At 42.9% G+C, this 27,496-nt stretch overlaps 1 protein-coding gene across 8 annotated transcripts in view; it reads right to left on the reverse strand.

The window, feature by feature from the left end:
• The window catches only part of kidins220b (kinase D-interacting substrate 220b), a 185,293-nt gene that overhangs the window by 120,046 nt on the left and 37,751 nt on the right, over positions 1-27,496 (reverse strand). For 5 of the 8 annotated variants that reach the window (XM_085996353.1, XM_085996361.1, XM_085996360.1 and 2 more), the window contains exons 2-7: positions 17,395-17,462; positions 14,391-14,539; positions 12,538-12,636; positions 12,323-12,421; positions 10,938-11,036; positions 9,006-9,107 (exon numbers count right to left, since the gene is read on the reverse strand). In XM_085996353.1, the coding sequence (XP_085852479.1) occupies positions 9,006-9,107; positions 10,938-11,036; positions 12,323-12,421; positions 12,538-12,636; positions 14,391-14,498 (507 nt within the window). In that variant the 5' untranslated portion in view covers positions 14,499-14,539; positions 17,395-17,462. Of the gene's footprint in view, positions 1-9,005; positions 9,108-10,937; positions 11,037-12,322; positions 12,422-12,537; positions 12,637-14,390; positions 14,540-17,315; positions 17,463-27,496 lie in introns of those variants that run through there. The other 3 variants (XM_085996355.1, XM_085996358.1, XM_085996354.1) reach the window with 2 other exon arrangements.

Below are 27,496 nucleotides of genomic sequence, written 5' to 3' on the forward strand. Positions count from 1 at the left end.
CTGTCTCAGGAGATAGTTATATTGGATTGTTTGTGTTTTAATACTGCAATCTCAAAAACAGTGGTTTCCAAACCCATTGTGGAGATATCAATATTAATAATTCTCCAGCTACTGGGCAGCCTCTGGGAATCAGGCATGACACAAAGATCAGCAAGCAGCCATGCTTTCGAAGCAGTATTATGGAAGTCTGCAATAGCAGACAATGCCCAACAGTTTGAGCACATGTCACAAAAGATCATTTATATTGCCTCACCTGTGTAACGGACTTATTCTCCAAACCAACAAGTTAGCTACTGCTTTGCTGCAAGCCACTACAAAATCATATGGTACTACTTCCCAACACAAGCTTCACAAATTAATTCCATCCAATTAAAACAAGTTATTTTGGCCTACGCTGCTGTTTTTCCTCCACATTAGCCAACTTGTCCATTCAGAAGCCGACTGAATGATGCGACTAGATCCTTAAAATGCTTAGATGAGGTGGCTCGTGTTGCGAAGAACAGCAGCACAAATATGATGGGCCAATTGGCCTGTTCCAGCTTGCTATAACATTTTATAATTCAATGAAACCTGAAGAGAATCTATGACACACTTATCTTTGCTTACTCTCGACAAGATGCCGTCAACTTTTGTTTAATAATCACTCCTGTGAAGTGTCTTGGGACATTTTACTATGTTAAAGGTGATATATAAATGCAACTTGTTGTCGTGATGAGCTACATTCTTATTCCTATTAATTCAAAGTTGCTTTTTGCTAAAAAAAAAAAAATTATCCAGTACTTTGAATTAAGCAATTTGAATAATACAGTACTGGAGACTTTTTTTTTGCACAATTTCAATTAACAGATAATTCAAGAATCATAATCAAAAATATAAGGATAAAGGATATCAAAAGTACAAGTGCTGCAGCCACAGATAAGTTCTAATAATTGATAGGAATTTTGCAAACAAACTAGGCAACTGAAAATTCCAAGGGGAAAATGTTGTATGGATGGTTCCTTCCTCAAGCATCTTGTCTTTGGAATTACAGACACAAAGGGTGAATTATGACATGCAAGCAAGCATTCTTGAAGTTGATTAAAATTGGATAGTAAGCCAGGAAGACCGGCTGATTAAGGAGAGCCATGAACATTTCCTTCTTGATGAGCATTTAAAAAAAAAATTCCCTCAGAATATGGGCGTTGCTAGCAAGGCCAGCATTTATTGCCCCTCCCTAGGAGACCTTGAGAAGGTGGTGGTGAGCCCTTCTTCTTGAACCGCTGCAGTCTATGTGGTGAAGGTACTCCCACAATGCGGTTCGGAAGGGAGTTCCAGGATTTTGACCCAGCTACAATGACGGGTCAGTGACATATGTCCAAGTTGGGAGTCAGGATGGTGTGTGACTTGGAGGTGATGGGTTTGGGAGGTGCTGTTAAAGAAGCCTTAGCGAGTTGCTGCAGTGCACCCTGTAGATACTACACGCTGCAGCCAAGGTGGTGGAGGAAGTGAATGGATAAGGTGGTAATGGGCTGCCGATCCAGCAGACTGCTTTATCCTGGATGGTGTCAAACTTCTTTAGTGTTGTGTGCTATTCCATCAGACTCCTGACTTGTGCCTTGTAGGTGGTGGAGAGGCTTTTGAGAGTCAGGAGGGGAGTCTCTCACTGCAGAATACCCAGCCTCTAACCTGCTTCAGTAGCCACTGCATTTACAGGAAGTCTAAAGGCTAAAGGCTAAGGCCTAGAAATTCACTTGGGCGCGGGCAGCTCGCTCGCGCCCAAAAGTTAGCGCTGGGCGGGGAGGCATTAGCGCATGCCGTATATTCGTCTTCTGCGCCCCAATTCGGAAGCGGGCGCTCCGATGCGGTGCGGCAGGCTGCGGTACTGCAGGCCTCCTCCTTCTCTTAAGGGGGAGGTGCCTGCAACGGCCGGAGCCCCGATCGCGAGTGCCGGCAAAAGAGCCCGGCACAACAGAGAAGTGCCGGGCTCCACGGAAACCAGCCGGCAATGCCGCGGGGGGGGGGGGGGGGGGGGGTGTGGAGGAGGCCGGGGAAGGAGGTGCAGGCAGGCGGCCGCCGAAAAAGCGGCCGGCCGCACCTTCCGCTTTAAAGCGCCCCACTATGGCAGCAGGACGGCCCCGTTTTCTGGTCGCTGTTTGCGCCCGCTTCGGAGGAGGCGGCCGCAAATAAATATGGGGATCGGCGCGGTTTCGGGGCGTTACGGGCCACCGCGCACACCGATGACGTCATCGGTCCCGGCGCAGCGCTAACGGCTACCGCCGCCAATACCGCTGCACTCAATTTCCGCGCTACCACCCCGCCGGCGCAAAAGACCTCTTTAGGCGCTAAGTGGGCGCAAGGCCCACTGAATTTCTAGGCCAAAAGGCGGAAGTCACACCCCCATCCACATCAATGGGGCTGTGGTGGAAAGGGTGGACAGCTTTAAGTTCCTCGGAGTCCACATCACGGAAGACCTCTCCTGGTCCCTCAATACCTCCTCTCTGGTGAAGAAGGCCCAGCAGCGCCTATATTTCCTAAGGAGGCTGAAGGGATGTAACCTGTCACCCCTGATCCTCTCTAACTTTTACCGCTGCACAATAGAGAGCATCCTGACAAACTGTATCACAGTATGGTATGGCAGCTGTAGCTACTACGACCGGAAAGCCCTGCAGCGGGTAGTCAAAACTGCCCAACGCATTACCGGCACCCGGCTACCGACCATAGAGCACATATACCAGAAACGCTGTTTACGGAGGTCACGGTCCATCATCAAAGACCCTACCCACCCCAGCCACAGTCTGTTCGCCCTCCTGCCATCTGGGAGACGCTACAGATGCATTCGCACCCGTACGACCAGATTTAGGAACAGCTTCTTTCCCAGGGCTGTCATCCTACTGAACTCCACAAATAAACTCTAAAGCCTGCACATCTGCCAATGCACTTTATTATGGTTATGCTTATGTTAATGTATTACAAGCCAAAAGTATGTTGAATGTTTAAATGTCTAAATCTAAATGTACACTCTCGGGAGCCGCAAGCCTACATTTCGTTGTACTGCACTTGTGCACTAACAATGACAATAAAAGTTGATTTGATTTGATTTGATTTGACATGGCTGGACCAGTTGAGTTTCTGATCAATGGCAACCCTCCAGGATATTGAAGGTGGGGGAATTCGGCGATGGTAATACCAATGCCACTGAATGTCATGGGGAGGTGGTAAGACTCTCTCTTGTTGGAGATGGTCATTGCCAGGCACAAATTGCATGGCAACAATATTACTTGCCACTTATCAGGCCAAGCCTGGATTGTTGTCCAGATCTTGCTGCGTACAAGCTTGGACTGCTTCATTATCTGAGGAATTGCAAATGGAGCTCAACACTGTGCAATCATCAGCGAACATCCCCACTTCTGATTGTACGATGGAGGTCATTGATGAAGCAGCAGATAAATAGTTGGGTAGGAGCCACTACCCGGAGGAACTCCTGCAGCCTGGGGAGGAGATGATTGGTCTCCAACAACTACAACCATCTTCCTTTGTGCTAGGTATGACTCCAGCCAGTGGAGAGTTTTCCCCCAATCCCCAGTGACCACTTTTGCTAGGGCTCCTTGATGCCACTCTCAGTCAAATGGTACCTTGATGTCAAGAGCAATCACTCTCACCTCACCTCTAGAATTAAGCTCTTCTGTCCATGTTTGGACCAAGGCTATAATGAGGTCTGGAACGGAGTGGTCTTGGCATAACCTAAATTGAGCATTGTTGAGCAGCCTATTGGTGAGTAAGTGCCGCTTGATAGCACTTTTGACTCCTCCTTCTTTCACTTTGCCGATGATTGAACGTCGGCTGAGAGGACAGTAATTGGGCGGGTTGGCTTTGTCCTGACTTTTGTGGACAGGACATACCTGGGCAATTTTCCATGTTGGGTAGATGCTGTGTTTTAGCTGTACTGGAATAGCTTGGCTGGGGGCGTGGCTAGTTCTGGAGGACAGGTCTTCAGCACTACAGCCTGGATGTTGTCGGGACCTGTAGCCTTTGCTGTGTCCAGTGCATTCAGCCGTTTCTTGATATCATGTGGAGGAATCGTATTGGCTGAAGACTGGCTTCTGTGATGGTGGGGACCTCAGGAGGATGCCATGAAGAATCATCCAATCAGCACTTCTGGCTGAAGATAATTGCGAACACTTCAGACTTGTCTTTTGCACTCACGTGCTGGGCTCCGCCATCGTTGAGAATGAGGATGTTCATGTAGCATCCTCCTCCGGGAAGTTGCTTAGCTGTGCATCACCATTCACGACTGGATGTAGCAGAACTGCAGGGCTTTGACCTGATTGTTTGGCTGTGGGATTGATCCTCTCAGTCGATATAATGTAGCTTCCGCTGTTTAGCATGCATGTAGTCCTGTGTTGTAGCTTCACCAGGTTGGCACCTCATTTTCAGTTCCACGCGGTGCTACTCCTGGACTGCTCGTCCACACTCCTCATTGAACCAGAGTTGGTCACGGTGATGGAGACGTGCAGGATATGCCAGGTCATGAGGCTACAGATTGTGGTGGAATACAGTTAATTCTGCTGCTGATGGCCCATAGCGCCTCATTGATGCCCAGTTTTGAGCATCTTTTCTTAATCTATCCCACTTAGCACAGTGGTAGTGTTACACGACACAATGGAGGGTGTCCTTAGTGTGAAGATGGGACTAGATTTCCACAAGGACGGTGCGGTGGTCACTCCTACCAATACTGTTATGGGCAGATGCATCTGTGACGGGTAGACTGGTGAGGTCGAGATCAAGTAGGTTATTCCCCTGTACTGATTCTATCACCTCTGGGCCGCAGGCCCAGTCTGGCAGCTACATCCTTCAGGACTCGGCCAGCTCAGTCAGTGGTGGTACTACCGAAACACTCTTGGTGATGTTGAAGTCCCCCACCCAGAGTATATTCTGTGCCCTTGCCCTCAGGGCTTCCTCCAAACGGTGTTAAACATGCAGGAGTACTGATTCATCAGCTGAGGGAGGGCGGTAATCAGCAGGAGATTTCGTTGCCCGTGTTTGACCTGAAGCCATGAGACTTCATGGGGTCTGGAGTCAATGTTGAGGCTCTCAGAGCCTCGCCCACCCGACTGTATACCAGTATGCCCCCATCTGTGATGGTGATGGGAGTCTGGGATGTTGGCTTATAGGTACGATTCTGTGAGTATCACTAGGTCAGGCTGTTACTTGACTCGTCCATGGGACAGCTCTCCCAATTTTGGCACCAGGTCCCAGATGTTAGTGAGGAGGACTTTGCAGAGTCGACTGGGCTAGGTGTGTCTTTGTTGTGTCCGATGCCTAAGTCACAGACGAGTGGTCCATGTGGTTTATCTTACTTTTTGTAGCGGTTTGATACAACAGAGTGGCTTGCTCGGCCATTTTAGAGGGCAATTAACAGTCAGCATATAGGCCAGACCGGGTAAGGATGGCAGGTTCCATTCCCTAAAGGACATTAGTAATCCAGATGGGTTTTTACGGCAATTTATGCCAGATTTTTTTTTTAATTTTTTTTAAACCGAATTCAAATTCACACTGCCATAGTGAGATTTGAATTCACATTCTCGATCATTATTCCAGGCCTCTGGATTACTAATCCAGTAATATAACCATTATGCTACCGTACCCCACAAAAGGGGCAGTTCCACGATTGTGGACAGAATCCCCCATACATCTTATAATCTCAAAGAAAATGGAATATTAATTCTTCGACAACTACTTGATGACAACCCAGTGCAAATGTCAGGATAATTCAGTCACCGGTATGTTTACAAGTGAATTATTTACTGGATGATTTGAACAGGCCCTGAAATGCGAGGGAACCCTATTCAAAATGTAAAGACAAGTTCGTTTTTTATGTTTTCTGCCCTACCACCTGTGGTGAAGCTCCTCCACTAAGTAACAACAGGTTGAAGGTGGTCCTCGGTGGAGTAGGATAGCTTCTGAATTATTGGAATGAGGCCTTGTAGTTCTTGCATAATTCTAATCGGTAGCTGCTGCCTTTGGGCATCTTGGACCTTGATCTGGCACTCTGTAAATCCATCCAAAATTCTTAAAGAACTTGCAAAATAGGCCTCACCTTCGCACAAACAGGCAAAATCCCTATCCTTGCAGATAGCCTAGGATAACCTTTCATAGTCATTTAGCAGTGGCTTAGAGTGTCAGTTCTACTGCTTTTAGGTGTTAATGCTGTAGTCTTTTTAGGGGAATTCTAAAAACGGTGCAGCCATTCTGTCCCCATTGAGAACAGTTAAAAAGTACAGGAAACTCTTTGGTATCCGGCACCGACGGATTGCCGGTTGATTAAAAATTCCGGATGGCGGAGAGGGTTATCTACCGAGGCTGTTTTTAACAAAGAAAATTTTTTAAAAATCAAGAAATGTGCAGTATACAGTAATTGGGTACTCACCTACAGAATGTTGTGTTAAATGGATGGTGGAAGATGCTTGATTAAGTACAGTACTGCCAGTTGAGGGTAATGCAATGCAATGACTACCAGCAGCATGGGAGACACACAGTACCCCTGTAAAATGGCAGATCAGAAGAGACTACCGGCAGCGCGGGAGAGTCAGACTCCTGTTATGGGGCTTTGAGGTGTTCCGACTTCCGACAGCGCCAAGAAGCCGAGTAGTGGCAGTTTGGAGAACTACCCCCACCACCGCGGGGGACTCGGCAACATTGCTGGTTATTGAGGTGTTGTTTTCGGAGTGAGAATTTTGCCGGTTAATAGGGAATTCCGGATATTTAGGTGCCGTTTAAACGAGAGTTTCCTGTCATTTGAAGACAGTAATGGCTAGCACCAAGCTGGCTTTCCTAGGTCAAACCATCTTATCTTTAGCTGAGGTCAGCCAAGCCAACCTTTCCCCTGTCCTCAACACATATGCAAGTTAAAAACCCAAACCTTTTTATGGGCACGGAGGTAACACCTTTCCTATACACAGTCAGATCCAGCTTACTTCCACAGCAATTTGACCCCACTGCTGAAGGCAATCTCTCTCCGATTCTAATGCTTTGGGTGCAGTTCAAGTGTGCCCATCAGCCACAATAAGGACCCTGGGCATTTTTCCAGTTCTTGCAGTCTGGCCTTCAGACACTGTTGCTCAGTAAGGAAGTCTTTCTGACTGCGAATCACAGCAGAAGCAAGAATGGCTACCAAGCCACATGGTTACGCTCAACGGGGCCAAACAGTTTTTGTTCAAAGTGCTCCTTGTGAATAGTTTGCAAATATTTTCCATTATAGAATATTCCACCATACAGTGAATTAGAGTACCAATACCTTTAATGCTTAATATTAGCTGCATTTTGGGCCCAGCACTTTGAAGAATTTAATTAACTGCTAGCTAGACGGCTGCAGGAGTGGACTCATTTCACTAAACAGGTTACCATTTTTTGGCAAATATATTAAATATGTCAGCATTCCAATACTGAGTGGCAGACAGAAACTTATGATCAAATTTCAAAACACACAAGCAAACAAATCCTGAAAGCATCTAAATGATATGTACTGCATCTTAGAATCGTAAATAACAGAACAAACTTGGCATAATATTATTCTGTGCTAAAAATAAAACCTTATTTTGGTAAGTATATAGGATGGTGCTTGTGCAGCTTCGATCCAGGTGCCATATCAGATAACAATGTTCACTCACTTTTCTTATAATTAAAACTACCAAAATGGTAACTCGGTATCACAGAATGCCATCGGCTCAAATCAGCCTGGAACTTCTGCGGCTCCACTAGGCTGCATCTCTGGCAGGATAGGACTTCTGCCCATCACACAGACGTGCCATTGACCCGACCTTCCAGCCACAAGGTCGTTTAAATAGTGGAGGCACGCCCTCCAGTCTCCACCAGGGAGTTGCGCCAGATTTGAAGTGGAGAGTTTCTTGGAGGCCTGCTGCAGAGTAGGGATACTGGCAGCCTCCACGGTGCCTACAAAAGAGACCAATTATTTTCAAAAATTTTGGTTCTCTCCTAACTCCGTGCAATCTATTGTTCTTCTGTATGCGTATAGCACTAAGTCGTAAGACGACAAGAGCTTTATGAAGAGTAAACTGGAAACAAAAAAATGTTGCAAACACACAGTTGTGGCTTCTACTTACAGCCTGACAATTCAGGCCTCAGGTATAACCGCAGTATGACATTTAGAGATAGGAAATCATTTGGATGACATCAATGGGGGCTTCCTCCAGCCCTTTACTACAGAAAGGAAACTGCTTTCATTTCCTATTATGTTGTAATTGGAGCCCCATAATGGCATGACTGCTGTACAGTTTTCCAGGCAATCCATTGGTGCAAGATTTGAAAATTTCCTTCCCATCTGAACTATTGTCCCAGAATGTGGCATATTATACTGGCATCAATAGAAAAATGTTAAACAAAATTATAAATCTCAGAATTACACTGATTAGAAGAGATACAGGAAACTTTGGTTTATCCGGAGGTTGTATGTCCGGAAACCTCGATCTAACGGCAGAAATCAGCAGCCGTTCTGTTAGGTTTTTCTTCTTTTTTTTTCTTCTCCTAGCATTTTTTTTTTTTTAAACAGTCAGTCTCTGGAAAGCCTCTCTGAAGCTGTTGCTAAGCTACAGAGACGCTTCCAAGGTACGGGCCGACTGTTTACACGCTGTTGCTAAGCAACAGTGTTTGTTGTCAGATACGGAGATGAAAACCTCCGTATCCTTCAACATTAGCGCTGGTCTGTCCGGAAGTTTTCATAGATCGGCATCACGCCGGTCCCGTCGGTGCCGGATATCGCGAAGTTTCCTGTAACTAGAATAGTTCTGGTTACAATTTTCACTAGTTCCATTTCCATTCATCCTCAACTGTCTCCTTGAATCAGTTTGCTAAGAAATCCTAATATGAATCTATCAATCTGGACTTTCTGTATTTATCAAATCATGAAGATTACATTTGTGTTACACTTCTATGCAGAAGCTGGAATTAAGCATTTGATTTTATGTTACATGTTACATACTTACTGTGTCAGAACAGTTGAGCCTACTTACTTTGTCAGAACAGTTGACTTTGGCTCCATGCTGTAGAAGCATTTCAACAATTTCATGATGCCCTCGTCCAGCTGCCCAAATGATAGGATAAACACTATACTGCTAATAAAAATGCCAAGCTTTCATTAACCGATTACTATTGAAACATATGAAGATATTAAGAGAAAATATAAACATGCAAAAAATGAATCTCAAAGTATGCATTTAAAATATACTGAAGTAAAACACGTGAACAAAAGTTTCTTTAAACAAAATGTAATAAATGGCTGGAATAGCATGTTAGGCTGGGTGGCTGTGCGACAAACCATTCAGGGAAGCCAAAATGTATTTGGATGTGAAGCTAGAAGGGAAGTCTGATTCTATAATGATGAGTTTCAGTAGGCGAAGTGCCTCTTCACAAATTCAGGTCCGCCATGGATACCTTCTTGGGTTCACTAGTGTCAGTTGCTCCCGCAAGGGGTCTGTGTGTGTTACTATTATGGGAATTGACTCACAACTACTCATACAATAGCATAGTCCAGGGGAGTAACAATAGCATCCCCTTGAGAATTGGTCCGAATAAGTGTGTCTTTTGCATGTGTATTTCTTTAATCTCTTCAAAAAGCAAGTTGAAACTTGATACAAATTTTTTTACACTGCTTTATTTCCATTAGGCGAACATACAGAAATTAGTTATGATCAGATTCACTTATTTCTATCAATACAACTAGTTTGTGTGTAATATAAAAATAATGAAGACGCTGCACTACCCCACATCAGTGGATCAGCTTGAAGTTAATTTTCTAATTCTCTTCTCCTATATTCAATCCTATTCACAGCCATTTGCTGTCTGGCTGCCTCTAGCTTGCTCAGCTCTCTTTTTCTAAATAAAATCCCAACTCGTGTCACAGTTTAGTCAAACTGAGTACCCACTCCGCAAGAGCGGAATCTACCAACCTAACGTGGCAACTACCCCTACTGGTTTCACATGAATAGAGCTGTCAGAAAAGCAATTAGTGCGAATGATCACTTGAACGTCAAAGTAGTTTTCATTGTCAGCAGGACACTGGTTCAGACCCCCATTCATATTTTAACCGAGCCTCTATCCTGTGAATTTAACCCCTTGAAAGCCAAGTTTCGCTCAACAGTAGTATTTTTGACATATCACACCAAGGTTTCCTTGTCACGATATGGTCTGATAACTCAAAATGTGACAATGGCTTTCCCCTGTCCTAATCTTTTCTCTTGCGATGTTATTTACTACAATTATGGTTTAAAAATGGACAGGCTAGAAAAAACTTGTTACAAAATTCAAGATCTAAGTAATGTTTTGGGTCCGTTGTCAAATTTCAATCAATAGTTAAGATGTAGCACAGCTCCCTCCCTCCACCACCCCACCCAACGACCCACCCCCCCCAAAAAAAACATGGTCCATCCCTTCTTTTCTCAAAAGAATAAACAAATTCCAGATGTAGGCAATGGCTTCTAGTTCTACCAATTCTTTATTTGACACCACAGCAAATTTCAAATCAATACATGAGTTTAAATACAAATTTCCCTCAAAAACACAGCCATCCCCTTTTCTCAAAAGAACAAAAAATATATTATTTTCTTTTTTCTCAGCCTTTGGCAGAAATCACCATTATGGAGACTCAAGCTGGAACAATGAGATCCAGCAATTAAATATATTTTCCGTGTGGGGGGAAAAAAAGACATTTCATGAAGTGTTATAACTAATCATGCACTGAGCAGTTTGCATCAATTATCTGCAAATCTCAGACAAATCTTCTCTAGATTCCATGTAGAATGTGTGCTTGATTTAGCCGAGTGCAACATAACATGTACAAGCCTAAATCAAATCCACTGAAAAGCATGTACATCAAAAGGAAAATATGGTATCTCTACATGCAATAAATTGTTGGTTCTAGCATAATTCAGAGACAAGTTGCTCACCTGTCCAGTAATATTTGGGTTTGCACCTTTCTCAAGAAGTAATCTTGAAATTTCTGCATGACCTTTGTATGCTGCCCACATAAGGGAAGTCCAGCCACCCTGCAACATCCAAAATAAAAAGGAAGCAGCTTTTAAAAAGCTACGTTTTCTTTCCCCTCACATAAATATAACACCGAGTTAGAAGCAGCATGTTGCAGGCAAGTCTGTAGACTCATTAAATAATTCTAACCAGTATGTGCAAAGTTTAGGAAAAACACCTAAAAAGGTATGATTCATTACTAAAGAATGGATTCAAAATCAGACTTCCCAATGCTCCGATTTACTCACCCATAGACTAACCCTAACTTTTATAACAATGATCCAAAGCATTTGCTCAGTTCAACTTTTAATCTGTATCTACCTCATCTGTCTGAATAATATATTGCAGCATTCTCCTTAAAAATGGTTGCTTTTATCTTCCCACCTTTATAGTTTCTTTTTAAATAAAGTTGTTCTATTATTAGAGGGAACCCTAGACACCATGCTAGCTATTGTACAGATACTTTGCTGGTTTAATTAGCAACACATCTTGCACTGTAGGATTCAAGCTGCCAATACAAACTGAAAACATGATTACGCTTTGCGTTTAGGCTGACAGAAAACATGTTATGGGTGTAATATAAACACCCTTGTAAGTAATGTTCTTTCGGAACAAGACATTTTTCTCTTCTTCCCTTTATTACTTTCCCTAACACCATTCTTGACTTAGAAGGCAGAAAGGCAAACTACTGGCTCAGAGGCATTGATCAAGACAGATTTATATGGAACATCAGCCGGAGGCAGACTGCCGTCCTTCCGAGAAGAAATTTGGCCTCCACTTGCCATCATCTCACACTGGCTTCACTGAGATCAGAATTCGAAGTGTAGGAATCATAAGAAGAATTCATATCCTACTCACTCCGTGGTGCAGTTTACTTGCGCGCCAACATGTTACGCCATGGTATGGTTTAAATACAGGCAAAAATTAGCATTCTAAACTAGTTATATTAAAAGCAAATCCCTACAAAAGCATTGGTCTCAATTTTCTTTATCGTGTGTCACATGCCAACAGTGTGGGTCTTTATTATTGACTTACCTAGGCAGTTCTAATTACATGCAACACAAATCCCTCTGTTAATCTTAACAGGCAATTTGATTTATTAAAAAAATACTGCTTGTTCTGATTAATAGTGACAAATTCAGTTTTTATCAATCCCAACCACCAAAAATAGTTATCCTCTTTATTCAAACAGCCCAGAATAGCCATCTCACAAACAACTACATAGACTGCTCTTCATAACTCATGATCAGACATGTTCCTTTCCATCACTGCAAAAAAAAACGGCATATTGTTGCTTTAAACCCACCATATCTCTGTGTTCCAGGTTAGCACTGAAGTTAATGAGCTCGCTCACAATTTCTAAATGTCCTTCCTTAGCAGCTGAAATAAGAGCTGTCCAGTTATCCTGCCAAGAGGGAAAGAATCTCAAGTAAGAGTGATTTTTAAAATACGTAGTTTAAACAAAACACAAACAATTTTATAGTTACTCGGTTATTAAGATTATACAGTAAAAGTACTTACGGCATCTTCCAGGTTGCAGTTAGCTCCTTTCTTGAGCAATTCTTGCACTATCTCAAAATTCCCTTGCTCTGCAGCCAACATTAGTGGAGTCTGCCCATTCTGCAATGTAAAATCCTTAATCAGTTACACAAAGATCCAATGTTCAAATTATCGTCAAAATCAACAAAAGTTTTATATTTAGTGAAGCTTTTTAAGTATTATCATTAATACATACATACATACCTTGTATCCTTTAGGCATTTTACACTTTTTAGAGCATGTAGCAAAGCAAACAAATAGACTGATCAACTACACGCCTCTCCAACAGGTTAAGATATTAAATGAAGATCGGCTGTCGCAGCTCAAACTTATTTCTAAGCATGCTCGAACATGTTCTTTATTAAGAATGATTAATGTAGTATTTGAAAATGCAAAGTATTTTGACAGTTTAAAGCTGTAATGCCTCACTTAAAAAGAAGTGAAGCATTTCCCAACATAACCCTAAACTTATGAGGGTGGATTTGAGGGAGAAAAAGAGGGGGCATTATCCCAAAATTCTACTTAATTGCCAAAACTATAAAGTTTGTTGCATTTGTTTACCTTAACAGTGGTCAGTCAACAGTGTGGGTGTGACAGACCTCAGGCTCCAGTCTGACAGCAGCCTATAATTGTGGTCACACCCACATGACTGGATAAACAAATTCACAAAGCTTTACATCACTAAGAAAACTGAAGACTCTGGCTCCCAATGCTAAGCACTTACCCAACATTAAAAAAAAATAGTAGAGTACTGAAGCTTTGAATTTGGACTGTCTTTTTATAGTGTCAGCTGTGGCTCAGTGGGTAGCACACTCGCCTCTGAGTCAGAAGATTGTGGGTTCAAGTCCCACTCCAGGGACTTGAGCACATAAAGCTAGGCTGACACTCCAGTGCAGTGCTGAGGGAGTGCTGCACAGTCGGAGGTGCCGTCTTTCGGATGAGACGTTAAACCGAGGCCCTGTCTGCTCTCTCAGGTGAACGTAAAAGATCCTATGGCACTATTTCGAAGAGGAGCAGGGGAGTTATCCCCGGTGTGCTGGGGCCAATATTTATCCCTCAATCAACATAACAAAAAACAGATTATCTGGTCATTATCACATTGCTGTTTGTGGGAGCTTGCTGTGCGCAAATTGGCTGCCGCGTTTCCCACATTACAACAGTGACTACACTTCAAAAGTACTTCATTGGCTGTAAAGCACTTTGAGACGTCCAGTGGTTGTGAAAGGCGCTATATAAATGTAAGACTTCCTTTCTTTCTATATTTACTCCAGTAGAAACTAAAGCAGCACACAGGAAGCTAAGATGACAATGCAAAGATAAACCTCGGCTTCTATTCTCTACTGCTAACCGTCTTCTTAAACTCCTGTCCCCGGTCTCCTCCACCCTCACCTCCAACAACAAATGTGAGAAGCTCATGGAGCATTCGTTCAGCTGCCTCTGCCACTTCCCTTCCTTCCCCTAGCTCACCGGGCCAAACTTCCTCGCAGGTTCCCCCCTGCCCTAGCCCTGAACTCTCATCTTTCTCCAGTTTCTCTCCAATCGCCCCTCATGACCTCTCCCAGGCTCATCTTGCCCATGAGACCCACTTCCTACTCCCTCGACCCTATTCCCACCAAACTGCTGACCACCCAACTTCCTCTTCTGGCTCCCATGTTAGCGGACATTGTTAACGGTTCTCTCTCCTCAGGTAATTTTTAATTAAAAATTAAAAATAAAGACACATGTAACTACTTTAGTTAAAAGAAATGTGCATTTTTAAACATCTCCAGCCTATTTTAGTATCTTGAAATTAAAAAAGGGGGAAAATAGCAAGGTTATTGTAAATAACTTCCTACCTCATTTCTTTCATCCACATCCTTGTACTTCTCCAGCAATGCCTTAAAAGCAGTGATATTCTCCTCTTCAACGTAGGTTAACAAGCTATGGGACGTGACAGTGGCCATTTGTGCTGCAATCACACCACAAATGTAGCCGTCGACTATACCTATAATAATAACAAGAATTTACATCACTTTCAAAATAATGGACAGAGGTGGTCAGGGATGTTAAGTGCTAGAGAAATAGAAGACTTCTCATTTCTGGCACCCAACATGAGCATCAAGCACTGCTACATCAGATTATAGTATTGTTACATGCCAGAATGAAGTTTCCTATAATTTCCTAACAATGCATTTCACCCAACTTCAAAAAAGCACCCACTACGGCACCATTCACCAGGCTGATACCTGGGATGGCAGGAATGACGTATGAGGAGAGATTGGGTCGATTGGGCTTGTACTCGCTGGAGTTTAGAAGAATGAGAGGGGATCTCATTGAAACTTATAAAATTCTAACAGGACTGGACAGACTAGATGCAGGAAGGATGTTCCTGATGGCGGGGGAGTCCAGAACCAGGGGTCACAGTCTAAGGATAAGGGGTAAGTCATTTAGGACAGAGATGAGGAGGAATTTCTTCACCCAGAGAGTGGTGAACCTGTGGAATTCTCTACCACAGAAGGCAGTGGAGGCCAATTCATTAAATATATTAAAGAAGGAGTTGGATATATTTCTTAAGGCTAAAGGGATCAAGGGATATGGGGAGAAGGCAGGAACAGGGTACTGAATTTGGATGATCAGCCATGATTGCATTGAATGGCGGAGCAGGCTCGAGGGGCCGAATGGCCTACTCCTGCTCCTATCTTCTATGTTTCTATGTTTCATTCATTTTCTGAAACTGCCAATTTAGTTCCACACTAGGGTCGATATGAACCCAAATCCTAGAGGTGACGGGACAATCTCTAATCCCCTGCAGTGCCTAGACCCTTTAGATTACCTACCATGTAGTGGCTTCATCAATTTTCAGATGCATCCACCATACCTCACTGCAAATTAGAGCACTTTCTGGGAAGCCACTTAATGCCGCTATCTCTTTTTAATATATTGATGAATATCTGCATACAGCAGTATACAAAACCTACACACAACTGGCAAACAGTGAGGATACCAGTCAACTGCAACAGGGCATAGAAAGGCTAGCAGAATGGGCAGACAAGTGGCAGATGGAATTTAATACAGAGAAGTGTGAGGTGATGCATTTTGGCAGAAGGAACAGGGAGAGGCAATACGCACTCAATGGCACAGTTTTAAAGAGTGTGCAGGGACAGAGGGACCTGGGAGTTAATGTGCATAGGTCCCTGAAGGTGGCGGGACATATTGAGAGAGTGGTTAGCAAAGCATATGGGATCTTGGGCTTCATAGATAGAGGTATTGAGTACAAAGGTAGAGAAGTTATGCTGAACCTTTATAAAGCGCTGGTTAGGCCACAACTGGAGTATTGCGTCCAGTTCTGGTCACCACACTTTAGGAAAGATGTGAAGGCCCTTGAGAGGGTGCAGAGGAGATTTACCAGAATGGTTCCGGGGATGGGGGATCTTAGCTGCAAGGACAGGTTGGAGAAGCTGGATTTGTTTTCATTAGAGCAAAGGAGGTTGAGGGGTGATTTGATAGAGGTGTACAAGATTATGATGGGTTTGGATAGGCTAGACGGGGAAAGGCTGTTCCCACTAGTTGATGGTACAAGGACTAGGGGACACAGATTAAGGTTTTGGGCAAGAGATACAGGGGGGACGTGAGGAAAAACTTTTTTACGCAGCGAGTGGTGAGGACCTGGAACTCGCTGCCGACGGAAGTGGTGGAAGCGCACTCAATGTTTTCAAGGAGAGACTGGATAGGCACTTGAGGGAAATAAACTTGCAGGGCTACGGGGATAGAGCGGGGGAATGGGACTGACTGGATTGCTCTTCAGAGAGCTGGCATGGACTCGATGGGCCGAATGGCCTCCTTCTGTGCCGTTATGACAATGACATGAAATGTCACTTCATTTTGACCAACACTATACAGTGAAACAGAATTAAACTCGACATTACACACTCCCCACCGCCCCCCCCCAATGCATGAAGGGAACAGTGTGACGAGGATGCTCTCTTTGAAGAACAAAGATCATCCTAAAATGTAGGTCGTCTTGTTTCACCATTTAACATATAACAGAACATGCATTTTTATAGCTCCCTTCATGTAGATTGTCTCTGGGCACTTTATGGGGGAATAAGGAAGACACTTGGCAGGAGAAAGGTTAAATTCATGGAGAAGGAGGAACCAAAAGCATGGCCAAAGCGATGAGAAAGGTAGGTAGCAAGGCCAAGTGGTTTTGAGAGAACAAGGAATAGTCACTGAAGGGAGGGAAGCTCTGACCAGGGAACAGAGGGAGTGGGGAACAAGCAGTGGATGTGCACAGAGACAAAGCTAGGGAAGATCACTTAAATATGGTGGGCCTAGACAGTAGAGGGATTTGAAAATGAGGAAGAGGGCCATGAAATTAATGTGCTGGGAGAGAGAGGGAGAGAGAGAGAGTCAATAGAGCTTGGCAAGAACTGGGATAATGGGTGCGCAGGAATCTGTGAATGAGAACTCAAGATCAACTGGAGTTTGTGAAAGGTGCAGGTGTCAAGACAAGAGTTAGAGAAATTGATTCTGAGGGTAATGGAGGCTAACGTAGCATAGGGAGAGGGGTAAGGCACAAGCGACGAAAGTTCTGGGGGTAGAAAAATGCAATCAGAGATACTGACTGGATGGAAGATAGAAAGGATAAACAAAATCCTATGGCCGAGTGAGCACCACCAGGTTAAGCTTAAGTGGTTGACTGGGAAAGCTAATACAGTATATCTCTCTCTCTCTCTCTCTCCCTATACACACACATCAATTCCTGTCAATGTCACACTTACTTGTAACACCTTTCCCGCCGTGCCTATTTCAGTCACATTAAAAATTGTTCTTGTGCAGTTTGAGTCTACTTATACTTGCCTCTGATGGGCTGATTTTTCCAATGTGACAGACCCTTAGCTTGGTCCCGTTCACCAGAAGCCCCAGCACTGCAAAAACAAAATGAAATACAATGAAGAGAGCTTGTGATAAAAACAAAAACAGTTCTGTTTTAACATGGCAATGGTTTCTTTATTTAATTCGGCAATGGTACATATGCGGTTACAAGTCATCTCCAGTCACAGGAATCATATCCCATCTTAGTTTGGTCAGTCTATCTGAGACAGGTGTCCAAGGGAGGGGTCAGGTCATTTCATTCAAAATACAAACATCTTTTGGAATTTGTTCAAATATGTGCTCGACTGGCTGTTTTTTTCTGAATTGAACCGTTGGGTTATTTAACGATAGCAAAATACTGCAGGTGCTGGCAATCCAAAATAACAACAGAAAATGCTGGAAACACTCAGCAGGCCAGGCAACATCCGTGGAGAGAAATTAGAGTCAACGTTTCGGGTCTAACCCTTTTTCAAAACTGGAAAGGAAATGAAATAGATCGAAAGGCAGGGCTGGGAGAGAAACAAAAGAAGTGGAGAGACATTAAGAGGTATTCAAAACGAGACGAGATGGTGATAGGACTAGTGGAGACAAAAGACGGCTCTAGATTAGGTGTGAAATGCGCTGGCAGAATGGGAGACAGCTGCCATGTGGAAAGAGAGAAAAAAAAGGAAAGGGGGGGGGGGGGGGGGAAAACCAAAAAAGGGGTGGATAAAAAAATATAAGTAAAAATGTAATGGGGGCCGAGGTTATGATCTGAAATTGTTGAACTCGATATCGAGTCCGGAAGGCTGTAAAGTGCCTAATCGGAAGATGAGGTGCTGTTCCTCGAGTTTACGCTGGGTTTCCGTGGAACAATGCAAGAGGCCGAGTACGGTGAGGTCCGAGTGGGAATGGAGCGGTGAATTAAAATGACAGGCGACCGGAAGCTCGGGGTCACCCTTACGGACTAAACGGAGGTGTTCCGCAAAGCGGTCACCCAATCTGCGTTTGGTCTCCCCAATGTAGAGGAGACCACATCGTGAGCAGCGAATACAGTATACTAGATTGCAAGTAGTACAAGTAAATCGCTGTTTCACCTGGAAGGGGTGTTTGAGGCCCTGGACAGTGGGAAGGGGGGAGGTATAGGGGCAGGTGTTACATCTCCTGCGCTTGCACGGGAAGGTGCCAGGCGAAGGGGAAGGGGTGCTGGGGGTGATAGAGGAGTGGACTAGGTCCACCTCACCTTTTAATTTTGAAGTTATTGATCAGTCCGTCTTTTCCAAATCAGAGTCTGTCTGTAGTCTTCAAAAGAAAGTCAAGCCAGATACCATCCATAAACGGAAAGAGGAAAAGAACCACTACACAAGAATATTACATGTACTCTAGTTTAGCACAGAGGTTGCAAGTTATTTATTTTCTACTACACAAGGAGCTGGCGAAACTCAAGTATAGTAAAAAAAAATGTGCAGTGTTACTGTTAATATTCACTTGTTCTTTCACTGTTTTAATATCTGTCAGTTCGAGCCTAAATGATGGGCCTATTCTACCACCTTCTGGTGACGAGGAGAATCACATGGAAGCGCATGATAAAAGCAGCAACAGCAATAACCTGAAGAGGGTTGTCGGTTTATTTCCTGGGCATGCCACAAATTCACCTCAACATCTGGGCAAATTAATACACTCGGACATAGGGAGCTAGGGTTCACGTAAAAGAAACAGAGAAACCGAGAAAGCCTCGAGTGAAAACAAGTAAAGAAACCCCAGAAGTAGGCTATAAAAATATATTCCCTGTGGCCATTTTAGTGTGTATATAAATAATAAATTGTCAACAGGAGTCCAACCTATAAATAATCAAGTCTTCAAGCCCCCACACACAGTAAAAGTGCAGAAGCCAGTTCAGTACTTCGCTGAAGTTGGCTTAGGGTTCAGTCACAGTGGGCAGTTTGGCAGCCATAGGGAAAGGGGAATTTGTGGAAAAAGTCTCTCACCAGTAATGGGGAGATCAGTATTATTTAAAATACTCAGTTGCATTATAAGCAGAAGTTTGTCCTCGTCATCGTACCCTTCCCCAGCTCCCTCCTGCCGCCCGTCATTGCTCCCAATCACCCTACACTGAGCACCCATACTTTTCCATCCACTATCTGCCTGCCACAAAAAACCTCGGTCACTGCAGTTTTGTCAGCAGCTCCCTCCAAATGCTCCCACACCCAGCCAGCCCCCTTCCCATTGTTTCCAGGCCCTTCCACTGCAACCCAAATGTTGCCACATCCCAAGTTGAACCTCCCATGTGCAGGACCCCTCTCCCACATCCCAGGACTCCCACCAGTGCTACCTTACTCCAAATTCCCTCTCCCAATTCAAATTCAAAATCGCTTTATTGGCATGATAAGGTACATCTTATGTTGCCAAAGCATCAAAATACATTTATGGTTGAACACATAAACGCAGTTCTATTCATACAGTGTATAAACAGGTATATCCCTGAGTGTATAAATATACATTCGCATTGTTTATATATACTCTTTTCTTAGTTTACTGGTTGTCCCTCTGTTCATGGCAAGCTGTAACATAGTGTGCCGCCAGTGTTACACAGCTTCTCTCCTCCCCCAGTAGGAATGGGAGTTTTTGGTTGTCATTCAGATTTCTGAATTCAGGGCATATTTGTGAGAATTTTTGGTAGAAATTCTCCCTGATGCCCTGATATTTTCCACAGGCTCCCACTCCTGACAGATCTTGCTAGCCCCCTCCCAGTGCTCCTAAAAACCACGTTTGCCCCTCCCAGTGATTCCACATCCCACAATCTCTCTCCTAGCTCTCCCAGATCCCGATATCCTCCAGCGTTTACAAATCCCAGAACCACTTCACCAATAGTACCACCCCATATGCACCCAACTGCTCACTACAGTTACATACAGTTCCTACAACCTAGCCCCTATCTATCTGCAACCTGAAGCAGCCTGTCTACCACCGACTTCTGTATCCTGCATTTTAAAAAGAAAAGCAAGAGAAAATTATCTACATAGTTAAATTAACATTTAATTGTAATAAAGTCTACCAATTTAATTTCCATAAAACTATGCAGAGCTCAAGCCCAAAAATATCAGTAACGCCAATAAAAAATCAATTTAACAGTCACCATAAATCAGTGGTCCTGTTAATACATTGCATGAAACTTAGCATGAAACATAGCCTAGAATTCAGCATGGGCAATGCCACGGGAGATCCATCAGGTAGATGGATGGTCTTGTCTCAAGTTTGTCATGTTCTATGACTCATTACAAATGCAAACGGATTCCAGTCACTGATGTTGGGCCTATAAAGTTACAAATGCCCCTTTGATTGATCTCACCAGTTTAAAAGTAGCTACAATTAGTGGGAATTTGCCTATTGAGAGCAGCTAAACATCACTACAGTCCTCCAGATCTGACACTACCCATAAGCAATGCCACAGTAGATCTCTAGTACTGCGCGTTCATTTGGTCACTTTTCCCAAGCATCTTTTAACTATTCACCTGCACAATTCCAAAAAAAATGCTTTGATTGTCGCCTTGTGGTGACTCGCTATTATAAAATTCAAATGCTGTTGGAACATAGGATTACTGAAAATTTCAACATGAGTTGTAATACTATTTCAATTATTAAATGAAATTTTAAGTATTTAAACACACCAACAGAGATAGTGGCCTAGAAATTCAGTGGCCTGCGCCACCAGTTTGTGCCCAAAGAGGGCTTTTGCGCCACTGTCCAAACCTGCCGCGATATTTAGCGGGGCGCTAATGGCGGCGTTAGCCTGTAGCGCTGCGCCGCCACCGATGACGTCATCGGTGTGCGCAGCGCCCCGCTATCGCCCCGCTGGCCATATTTGATCGCTGCCGCCTCCTCTGCGCCGGCCGCAAACAGCGACCGGTACACGGGGCCTACCTGTGCCGGTAGTGGGGCGAGTTAAGGTGGAGGTGCGGCCGGACGCTTTTTCGGCGGCCGCCTGCCCGCACCTCCGTCCCCGGCCTCCTACACCCCCCCCCTCCCCCCGCGGCATTGCCGGCTGTTTCCAGAGAGCCCGGCACTTCTCCTTGGTGCCGGGCTCATTTGCCGCACTCGCGAGCGGGGATCGCACTGTTGCAGGCACCTCCCCCTTAAGAGTGAGAGGAAGGCCTGCAGTACTGCAGCGTGCCGTGGCGGCACTTTGCACGCCGATATTCAGTTTCGGCACCCCGCTTCCTTGTTTAGCGGCCGGCTTCCACTTGGGGCGCTGAAACTGAATATCCCGCTGGCGCAAGTGGCTCCGCGCGCAGCGGTAATTCCGGCGCCCAGGCGAGCTGGGCGCCCCTAACTGAATTTCTAGGCCAGTGTTTCTAGTTTAAATGGAAGTGTGGTACAGAATGGATTCTCATCAAATCTGGCCAGGTGAATGGTTACCAACTACTCAACAAACAGACCAATCAATCCTCAATCACATCTCTCATTTGGAAATTTCTCCCAATTAAATAACATCAATACTACATAGAAACATGATGTCCGAGCTTGTTCTCTTGAGCAATACTCAAATAGAGAGCCTTCTCATCCAAAGAGAAGAACATGGAATGCTTTACCACAAGCTATCAAGGCAAAAACTAGAACATCATTTAAAAAGGGAACTGATCGAGTATCGTTTGAAAAGAAAGATCATAAAATGATACGGGCAAAGTGTAGAGAAATAGGATTAGAACAGATGGCTCCAGTTGAAGTGCTACAGTACAAAGGGATCTGGGGGGTCCTGGTGCATGAAACACAGAAGGTTAGTATGCAGGTACAGCAGGTGATCAGGAAGGCCAATGGAATCTTGGCTTTTATTGCAAGGGGGATGGAGTTTAAAAGCAGGGAAGTCTTGCTTCAGTTATACAGGATACTGGTGAGGCCACACCTGGAATACTGCGTACAGTTTTGGTTTCCATATTTAAGAAAAGATATACAGTACTTGCTCTCGAGGCAGTTCAGAGAAGGTTCACTCGGTTGATTCCGGAGATGAGGGGGTTGACTTATGAGGAAAGGTTGAGTAGGTTGGGCCTCTACTCATTGGAATTCAGAAGAATGAGAGGCGATCTTATCGAAACATATAAGATTGTGAGGGGGCTTGATCGGGTGGATGCGGTGAGGATGTTTCCACTGATGGGTGAGACTAGAACTAGGGGGCATAATCTTAGAATAAGGGGCTGCCCTTTCAAAGCTGAGATGAGGAGAAACTTCTTCACTCAGAGGGTAGTAAATCTATGGAATTTGCTACCTCAGAGAGCTGTGGAAGCTGCGACATTAAATAAATTTAAAACGGAGATAGACAGTTTCCTAGCTGATAAGGGAATTAGGGGTTACGGGGAGAGGGCAGGGAAATGGACGTGAGTCTAGGTTCGGATCAGCCATGATCCTATTGAATGGCGGAGCAGGCCCGAGGGGCCGTATGGCCTACTCCTGCTCCTACTTCTTATGTTCTAACAAGGCTTTCTTAACTGCCTATAATATCACCAGCTGCAAGCCCATTCAACTCCACAACAAATGCCTATTGTAAGCAAACTGTCCAACAGCAAAGGCTAGAATCCTATTTATTGACAAAATATGGTCAACACACATACATTTGAAAAGAGAAACAAAACTACTTGTTGAATCCTAAAATTCACATTGGCATGGTCAATTAAAAAAAAAACTACAATGAACTAAAAAGGACACGAAAATGGTGGTGTACAAAGTAAACAGCACAACTTCACCCCGATTTGAAGTTTACAGCCATTGCAGAAACTGGCCACTTCGAACGAAAAAAAATTCAGTTACATTGCATGAAATCATTCGTTCAAAAAAAGTTAGATTTCTTTTTAAAACCAGCTTCATTTTTACTGAGCCAGTACCACACCACACCACGTGACACAATTATTCACCAAACAAGTTAAAAACAAACAAATCCCGGGCTACAAAGGCTGAGAAATCACAAGTTTTGTCTGTGCAATTTGGGATGTCACATTAACCTTGATCAAACTGCAGCCTTCTAAATTTCCAAAATAATTTATTATTTTACATGTCCAATGCCTGGAAAAATATGCTGGGGACATTTTCCCACACTTGAACTCGTACAATGACTGGACAAAGAATATTTTCAGGTGTAATCACCCCAAAAAAATTCTATCTTGCGATGAGATTGAACAGTTTAAATAGCTCCTTTTCTGGGCCAGAGAGGTTAATTGGCATTGCATTAACAATTATTACATCGTTAAAAAGGTACTTATACTGCTAAGTTCCAGCCCTAACTTTCTGCAAAGAGTTTAATGGGCAATTAATGTGAAAAATCCAGCAACAACTTAAAAATAACGGGGGATGCCATGTCGTTTGTGCGAAGCAATACGGCGGAGCGGTGCAAATCGACCAGCAAGTTCTGGAGATTCGTAACTCACGGTGTTTCTCTTAATCCCCTGAACTTGTTGGCCAAGTTAATAACCACGTGCTTCATTAACACGCCATTATTTTTCCAGCAAGAGTCGGTCAAATGTGTTGAGATTCTCTCTAAGCAACAGAAGAGAAACTGGACCTGCTGTTCGTCACACCCACATTATATCAATGCAAAGGTACAACTGCATCGAATAACTGAGCATTCTTCCATCAAGCATGCTGGGTGACTTTAAAGGACTAACTGAGAAACAAATCTCTATTGTACAGTGCCTGTAAAACCTGTGCAAATAATATATATTTTGAAGTGGAGTAACTTTAAGAGAGATTCAATAGGGCCATAAAAAAAGGCAAGTCGTACTATCACTCAATCATCCAACACTAAATTTTAAGTATTTGCTCATCTTTCTATGTTTTGCTTCCAGACTATTCATCCCAGCCTTTAACCGGCTCTATTTTTCTGGTATCATACAACACAAGCCACAAATCGACACTTATTTCTAGCTTCAAGAAGAACAAACCATTAAAAAAAATCACATTTACAACTCAATAAGCATTTTTTAGGTGAATTAACTGCATCTCTCTTTTTCAAACCATGATACATTCTGCACGATAATTTGACCTTTCAACAAAAATAATTTATGACAAAGAAAATAAAATGGCCTGGAGCAATCTGCACACTTAATATGTATGATGGTAATTATTGAAGTAGAACACAATATATATGTTTTCCTCTGACTTAAATTAACAAATTCAGGCTTACAAAACAGTTGTAGGTTTGTATTAGTTCAAACAAATGAACAGAATTCTAATAGTAAGGTTGTTTAAATAGCACATTATCTATTCCTTGTACCAGTGAAGCAATCATCTTTTGTGCAGGCATGTTTATTGCATGTCAGAGCAGAGCAGCTTAAGACGACCCCTGTCTTATGAAAAGCATTTCAATGTACTTGGGGAAAAATGCAACCAGCAGACCAGAAATAGAACTCAGGTCAAAGTTGCCCAGAAGCTAATTTAAAAAAATTAGACTTGCATTTCAAATTATTTTGCTTCTCAAACAAAACCAAAATAGCATTGTGTGTGATAATTTACAGTAAATTACTGCTGATTGCATCCATTCAAGACCCTTCTTGAAGTTCTCTGTATCTACAGAAAATAAAATACTAATAAAAATCGAAGAGGTTAATAAAAATGAAATGAAATAAACAAGGAGCATCAACAACATTGTACAGCAGCTGGGATACAAAATTCAACCCTGGATTAAATAATGCATGAGTAGGGATGAATGCTGCACTCTGTCCAATTATTTCAACTCTTCCCTGCAGCTCATGTGGCTTCCTTTGTGACAGTAAGAAAGATAAAACCACAATTAAGGATTTTGATTTTTATCCCCTGCACTGGCAAATTGTACTTATATAAAACGACAATGCATAGAGTTCTATCCATTAAATATTTGCCACTGAATTTCTAATGTTAAAATGTTATATCACTGTTTACAATCTGCAGCCGTCTCTTGCTGTGTGCACTTCTGAAACCTTGACAAATACATTGCCCAAATTACCCTGAAAGCAGAGAACTAAAATCAGCTCGATGAAGATGCCAAAAATGTCAAATAAAAGCAATTTTTACAAAGATGCAAAGCTGAAATGACATCCCAAAAGACACATTATACAATCCTGAAGACTTTTTTGTTCATCTTAGTAAGTGCTTTTGTTTTCACCAGAAGTGGGTTAATGCCTAAAATTTGAAATATTAGACGGAAAATAAAGGAAAATCCGTAAATGCTGGAAATCTGAAACATAAACATGCACGATTAGTAACTAGCAACGATGAAATGTCACAATATTCCAAGACAAAATATAAAATATCTGGATGTTTTTTTTTAATTCAGCATATAAACAAAATCACAACATGCATAAATAGGAGTCAAAAAAGTGGAATGACATTAAAGAGTCAATTTTCAGCATTTAAATAAAAGTACAGGTAGACTATCCTTTATCAGCACTTCTGAAAACCGAAAACCTCTGAAAACCGAAAGTTTTTTTGTGGAGCGTAAGTCGTGCGCACGACATAACCCGAGTGGCGCCAAACATGACCCGACGCGGCCGATGCTTTTCTGATCTGATTTGCGGGCCAGCTTAGCATAGGAGTCAGCCGATATCCGGCTTTCCCACAACTGGCGGCGGCAGTCGAGCCCCAGACCCCCGCTAAGTCAAGGAATTCAGATACGGAGCAGGGGGAGCTGTAAACCGACTGTGAGCGGCAGCACAGAGAAGCAGGAAGGGGAATGAGACACGGAACAGTCGCAAGAGGTAGCCTGAACTTTTAAAATTTATATTAAATACAAATACTAATTACCAAATTAATTTAATGTTCAGAGTTTTCCAGTCTGAAATAATACCTTCTGAAATCCAAAAATTTCCGAAAACCGAAACACAGCTGGTCCCAAAGTTTTCGGATACGGGATAGTCAACCTGTACTACGTAAAAACCTGAATGTTTCAATGTGCTACAAAGAGATCTGAATCAATACTATCTTTGCACCCTACTATAGCAGTTCAGTGCCTCAGTATTAGAATTGGTTGGAATTTCATTTGCACAATACCATGAATTAGTGAACATACTGGGTTAGACTTCTAATTCTACTTTGTAATAGTTTTCTTGGGGAAACAATCACCATCATAATTTTCCAAACGGGCAGGAAATAAATTTTTAATCTGCCATTTTGCAAAAGGGCCAAGTACCAATCACTTTTGTTGGTGGTCAGTATTATCACCAATATACATCATTCTCTTTTTAGTAACTTTATAGCCACTATTAGCCAGAAACAGGGAAAAACAGTATATTTGTTATTACCATTTTTCCTTCAATTGCTCGGAATAAATTCAATTTCCTGCCTACAAGGATATTTCCTACACAAGAAAATTCTGATGTATTTTGGCAAATGTTAATTTTAGGATGTAAGTCACATAGCAATAGCAAACATTTAGCATGGGTTAATAGTGCTGTTAATTTCAATTCCAAATGAAGTTAGCTTTCAAGAAAGTGATCCCATGTGAAAATAATCTGATCATGTTATTTCACTAATTTTATTGGAATGAAGCACCCATTTCTATGCTAAAGAATAAAGAAATCAAAAGCAACCCTATCTTTCTCATTTACTGGTAGATAACTTTCAGTGATTGTAAATGATGGTAATTTCTAAAATAGTTTTTAACAAAAGCAATCACCCCAGAAAAATTGTATGAAAGACATCAGAGTAATATAAAACTCAATTTTCAAAATCACTCTCTTCAATACCAACTTTGCTTTGTCTATAATTCTTTCCATCACCAACCATCCTCATTTCCTCTCAAATTGAGATTTATAATTTAGTGCCAATTTGTACCAGGTTATGGATAGCTGTGGTTTGCAATTACACCAACAAGAAAACAGGCTGAGGTTACCCAAACTCATTTCACTAGAGACACTTATACCCACAGAGGGGATATATTCACCCTTGCATTTGTTCAGGATGTAAAACAGATCGCATAGCTGAAAAGATACTGCATTACAACAACAACATGCATTTATCTAGCACCTTTAATATAGTAAAATGTTCCAAGGCCCCTCACAGGAGCGTAAAACAAAACAAAATTGACAGCGAGCCAAAGAAGGAGGCATTAGGACAGGTGCCAAAAGCTTGGTCAAAGAGGTATGTTTTA

The sequence above is a fragment of the Somniosus microcephalus genome, chromosome 9 (assembly GCF_052327205.1).
Source record: "Somniosus microcephalus isolate GS21.2 chromosome 9, FLI_Smic_1.0, whole genome shotgun sequence".
Taxonomy (NCBI): domain Eukaryota; kingdom Metazoa; phylum Chordata; class Chondrichthyes; order Squaliformes; family Somniosidae; genus Somniosus; species Somniosus microcephalus.